Source organism: Heterodontus francisci, chromosome 1, assembly GCF_036365525.1.
Source record: "Heterodontus francisci isolate sHetFra1 chromosome 1, sHetFra1.hap1, whole genome shotgun sequence".
Lineage (NCBI taxonomy): Eukaryota > Metazoa > Chordata > Chondrichthyes > Heterodontiformes > Heterodontidae > Heterodontus > Heterodontus francisci.
Window position 1 is genome coordinate 152,053,277 of NC_090371.1, and position 6,000 is coordinate 152,059,276.

Consider the following 6,000-nt stretch of genomic DNA (forward strand, 5'->3'; position numbering starts at 1 on the left):
CAACACTCCTTTTAATATTGCACTGGGCTCTTAATCCAGGCTGCAAAGGTCCTGATAGGCTTAATTCCACAACCATTTGAACCAAGGTTGCTCCTGAGCTTAGCTAACATATTAAAGAATCTAATGGTGCAAGTTTGTGTCTATATGATTGCATTGTAGGATGGACCTTTGTTTTCCAATTAATCCAACAACTAGATTACAGAAAAGGCTAGCTTATCAAGGTACCTTCATGGCTCTTTATGGATTCTCAATCAATTTTTGAAAATTACCTAGTCTTTCCAGACCATAATCAAAAGGAAGTGCGGCTATTGTGGACATCAACATATCACTCAATAGCACTAAACAAGAACCATTGCAAGCAAATAGGATGGAGTGGATATATAAACTTATAGTATTTTTTGTGTGAATAAATCATCCTGGGAACTTCATAGGCAAATGATAAACACTGAACAGGATGTTAAAGCCAGTGACTCAAGCAATGGTTAGTGAAGTAAACTTTTAGCTTTGAAAGAGGTAAGTGGTAGAAGCATGACGTATAGAAAGAGAATTTCTAAATTCAGGGCCAAGGTAGCTGAAGTCAGTACCAACAATGGAGGAAACTATCAAAGATGAGAAAAAGGAGATGGTGAAGTAAGGCCATATAAAAATTTAAAGGTAGAAGCAAACAAGCTGTGGAGGTGGGAGCCATAAGAGGTCGTCATGGATGGGTATAAACGAGCAGGATATGGGCTGTGCAGTTGTGGATGAATTGGAGAGTGTGCAGAACAGAACTGGAGGCCAGTAGAAGTACTGCAGAAATCAAACTAACATGGAAAGCATGGCTAAGGATATGACATGAAGGGAAGGTGGGAAAAGAATTACAGAATGAGGTAGCGGCCTAGGAGGAAGTAATTGTGTTAATGAATTAAATATTTGAAGCTCAATTGAGGATTTTACAGTGACAAATATTGTCGTGGGAGTTAATGTTGCTAGAAATAAAAAAACACCTTTGAATTGTTACTAGGAATCAAAAGTGAAAACATGTCAAAACCATCACCATGGTGTCAAAAGGTTACTCCATTACCAACTATAAAACACAACATTTTCTGAAGGGGAATAAACATTTAGCCAAACTTGATTTAATAGTATTAGTCAATATTAACCCAAGTACTGTAGACAACTTCACTGCCTCATGGCTGTCAGTGAGGACTGTATTTTACACAACACAACAATGTTTTTGTTAAGATGCAACCAAATCAGTTTCAAATTTATATTCCAGTAGGAACAGAGAACAAAAGAAAGGCAAGATAGACTTAAAGAGGGCTAGGAAGAGAGTGAAACTAGTTTTTCCCGTTTACTACCTTTCTATTGCCTGCTGGAGTTGAATACGGCCTAATGAAAAATCAGGAGTCACTTTTTGCACACAAAAAAAAATCAAATTATTCAGTGATGTGAATGAAACAATGTAGCAAAGTGACACTTTAATTGCCATATACTTTGTAAATAGACTGTACTTGCTGAATTAATCCTTCATGTGTTCTTGCTATAGAGGGAGTGCAGCGAAGGTTTACCAGACTGATACCTGGGATGGCAGGACTGATGTATGAGGAGAGATTGAGTCGGGTTAGGATTATATTCGCTGGCGTTCAGAAGAGCGAGGGGGGATCTCATAGAAACCTATAAAATTCTAACAGGACTTGACAGGGTAGATGCAGGAAGGATGTTCCCGATGGTGGGGGAGTCCAGAACCAGGGGTCATAGTCTAAGGATACGGGGTAAACCATTCAGGACTGAGATGAGGAGAAATTTCTTCACCCAGAATGGTAAGCCTGTGGAATTCGCTACCACAGAAAGCAGTTGAGGCCAAAACATTGTATGTTTTCAAAGAGGAGTTAGATATAGCTCTTGGGTCTAAATGGATCAAAGGGTATGGGGCTATTGAGTTAGATGATCAGCCATGATCAAAATGAATTGTGCAGCAGGCTCGAAGGGCCAAATGGCCTACTCCTGCTCCTATTTTCTATGTTTCTATGTGCCAAGCACTCTCCTGGATCTTTTCACAGCATGAGGGGGGCTAAGTGAACACCGCCATTCAAACAGGGTAAGCATCATAAACAAACAAAATACAGCACTCAACCAATGTCCATATAGTATATTTCTAACAGGGTTGATGGATAGTGACCAAGAATCTTAACTAATTTTCCCTCTTTAACTCAGGTGCTGATGCCAACTGTAGCACCCCTGCTGCAGTGCAAGTTGCGATCAACTAATTACACCCAAAATCTTCCTAGTTTGTGTGGCTCAGAAATTCAGTGGAAAAGCTTGCTTGCCAAGTCATTATAGGACACGATTACTATATTAGCCCAATTTATTATTTTATATTTGCTCTCAGACCACATTGACAGCTGCATTTATTCCAGTGGTGGGCTGTTTTCTTCAACCATTGCAGTCCCTCTGCTCATGCTGCTGATGTAAAAATAGTTACCCAGCAATGACAAAGGAACAACATACATTCAGTACTTCAACCTGGACTGGAACCTGGGGGTGATGGTATCATACAACCACTACTTCTATAATTCTTGGTGATAAGTCAGGGCAAGTCTTGGTAGTTACTGCAATGCATCCTGGAGATACTACAAAATACAGTCAGAGCACAATGGATACAGAGTCCACTAACATTGAACAAGTAAACTGCATTGCCCTGGATTAGATTAAGCTTCTTGCTGTTACAGGTGCATCCATCCAAGCAAGTGGCAAGCATTTCTTCATATTCTTCATTTGAGTCTTGCAGATTCTGGAAACCCTATGAGCAATCACGATTGTGCCAACTCAGTCACAATGATCCAGTGGTCTTCCTCGACTTCTCTGTCTCCATCTCTGGGGATAGGTTGTCTACCAATATCCATTATAAGCCCACTGACTCCCACAGCTACCTCGACTACACTTCTTCACACCCTACCTCCTGTAAGGACTCCATTCCATTCTCCCAGTTTCTCCGTCTCCGACGCATCTGCTCTGATGATGCTACCTTCCATGACGGTGCTTCTGATATGACCTCCTTTTTCCTCACCGAGGATTTCCCCCCACTGTGGTTGACAGGGCCCTCAACCGTGTCCGACCCATTCCCCGCACCTCTACCCTCACCCCTTCCCCTCCCTCCCAGAACCGTGACAGGGTTCCCCTTGTCCTCACTTTTCATCCCACCAGCCTCCATATCCAAAGGATCATCCTCCGCCATTTTCGCCACCTCCAGCGTGATGCCACTACCAGTCGCATCTTCCCCTCCCTTCCCCTGTCAGCATTCCGAAGGGATCGTTCCCTCCGCGACACCCTGGTCCACTCCTCCATTACCCCCACCACCTCTTCCCCGTCCCAGGGCACCTTCCCTTGCAATCGCAGGAGGTGTAATACCTGCCCATTTACCTCCTCTCTCCTCACTATCCCAGGCCCCAAACACTCCTTTCAGGTGAAGCAGCGATTTACATGTACTTCTTTCAATGTAGTATACTGTATTCGCTGCTCACAGTGTGGTCTCCTCTACATTGGGGAGACCAAGCGCAGACTGGGTGACCGCTTTGCGGAACATCTCCGCTCAGTCCGCAAGCAGGACCCTGAGCTTCCGGTTGCTTGCCATTTCAACACTCCCCCCTGCTCTCATGCTCATATCTCTGTCCTGGGATTGCTGCAGTGTTCCAGTGAACATCAACGCAAGCTCGAGGAACAGCATCTCATCTACCGATTAGGCACACTACAGCCTGCCGGACTGAACATTGAGTTCAATAATTTCAGAGCATGACAGCCCCCCACTTTACTTTCATTTTTAGTCATTTTTAGTTATTTTTTCTTCCTTTTTTTTGCATTCCTTTTTACATTTTTTACAATTTTTTTTGCATTTATTTCATTTCATCTTAGTTTGTTCAGTTTGCTTACCCACTGTTTTTTTCAGGTTGTTTTTCTTCAGGTTTGCACTTGCTGATGTTCAATATTCAGTATATTCACACCTAATCTGTACTAATGCTTTGTCTCTCAACACACCATTAACTTATTGTTTGCCTTTGCTCCGTGACCTTTTGGTCAGCTATGTGGCCTGGTCCAATCTGCACCTTCTCCTTTGTTATCTCTCGCCCAACCCCCACCTCACTTGTTTATAATCTGTGACTTTTCTAATATTTGTCAGTTCCGAAGAAGGGTCACTGACCCGAAACGTTAACTCTGCTTCTCTTTCCACAGATGCTGCCAGACCTGCTGAGTGAATCCAGCATTTCTTGTTTTTGTTTCAGATTTCCAGCATCCGCAGTATTTTGCTTTTATTATACAGTGGTCTAGTTCAGTTTCTGGTCAACTTGATCTCCAAGATGTGGAGCAACAGTGGTGACATTCTAGGGAGATGATCAGTCTTTTCTTTTTGGTAGTTTGTGCACAAGCTAACATTCAACAAAACCAGTAGTTTTAAGAGTTTCCCTTAAAACTGCCAACAGTCTTAAGGTTAAAGTGACAGTACTTACTGTTTCGATTTTGCAGATTTACAGATGAATAAAGTGAGCAAAAAACAAAAAAAACTTGCATTTATATAGTGCTTTCACGACCATCCGGCGCTTAAAAGCGCTTTACAGCCAATGAAGTACTTCTGAAGTGTAGGCATTCCTGCAGTGCAGGAAACAAGGCGTATTAGTGATGAGAGAAGCCAGACAGTGGTACCGTTATACCTGTGAAAGTGGTGCCACCACTGAGGGTGAACGTGCAAAAAAAACCTCTCTGCTTTTCACCGGCCAGTACTGAATAAACCAAAGTCAATCCCCGACCTACTCCCGAATGTCAAAAAAGCCTTCATGACACAAAATATGAGCGAGCCAGTTTAATTAACCTCGTAAACTTCTATTAGAGAACCTGAAACTCCCACAATAACCTGTGAGACCAGGTAGAGGACACAGCCCCACCCGCCAGAACCAGACCGCGGACCCGACCCAGACTCACCGCCTTGGGATCTTTGACGAAATAACTGCCGCTTGACCCCTGTGAGATCCGCTGCGGGTAGACGCCGCTCTCGATGGCCTGCTCGGCCCGGAGGACAATGTCGGTGAACTCGGCGTCCTCGGGGAAGTGGTTGAGATCGGGGCCTTGGCTGCCGGGGCTCTGCGGATGCTCACAGGAGCTGTCGAACGGGTTCGGGCAACTCAGGAGCGGCTCCTTCTCCGGATACAACAGCAGCAAAGAGGAGGAGGAGCCGCCCAGCTCTGACCCGCCGTCTCCCTCAGCCGCCCCCTGCTCGGCCCGGGGCAGGAAGCGCACGGCTCCCCCTGGATTATCCGCACGCCTACCGAAGTGGGCAACAGCGCCCACCCCCAAAGCGGGAGTGGAGGCCGCGTCCTCGCCGCCCGCCGACAGGCGCTCGAGCGCCAGCCGCTCGCCCTTCAGCGCGAGCTCGTCCATTCGACTCTGTGACACAGTAAGGGGGCGGAGCAGCACATCTCGCTTGTGTTCTCACACCTGCACTCGTGTTGTCGTCACGCAACGGCCCGCCTCTGCCATTCTGAGCTTGCGCGTCGCCTACTCTGAGTCCCGGCAGACTACTGCGCGTGCTTGTGTGGCAGAGGGAGGTGAATGGAATGTGAATGGGAGATCTGGAACTCTGATAGTGATGTTACAATGACTTTTTCACGAGTCTTTATTGATTGCTTTTTCGCTGAGTCACATTATAAATATTGTTCATTTAAAAGTAAACTTTTTAAAGCTTTGGTCCGTCTTAATGGCCCAGTGGTTAAATACATGGCATGGGGTACGGAAGCGAAATATAGACCAGAAAGGCGGTAAGTTGATTTTAGCCACAGTGACAATAAAGCTCCTCCTGACTGCTCTGCACTGGCCCTGATGGAACTTTCAAATGAAATTCCACCCGAAGTGTGAGGTGATGCATTTGGGGAGGTCAAACAAGGCAAGTGAATACGCGATTAATAGGAGAATAATGAGAAGTGTGAAGGCAGTGAACTCCACAATTGGAGTGAATATCCACAGATTCCTGAC

The 6,000-nt window shown here is 45.2% G+C and overlaps 1 protein-coding gene across 2 annotated transcripts in view; it reads right to left on the reverse strand.

Moving 5' to 3' along the window:
* Positions 1 to 5,479, reverse strand: part of pi4k2b (phosphatidylinositol 4-kinase type 2 beta) — a 50,099-nt gene extending 44,620 nt beyond the window's left edge. Inside the window, exon 1 of one of the 2 annotated variants that reach the window (XR_010975521.1) lies at positions 4,954 to 5,479. Coding sequence is in view for 1 of the 2 variants with exons in the window: in XM_068037292.1 (XP_067893393.1) it covers positions 4,954 to 5,409 (456 nt within the window). In the remaining variant the exon portion in view is untranslated. The remainder of the gene's footprint in view (positions 1 to 4,953) is intronic. The other variant, XM_068037292.1, reaches the window with a different exon arrangement.
* Between the last annotated feature and the right edge of the window lie 521 nt (positions 5,480 to 6,000).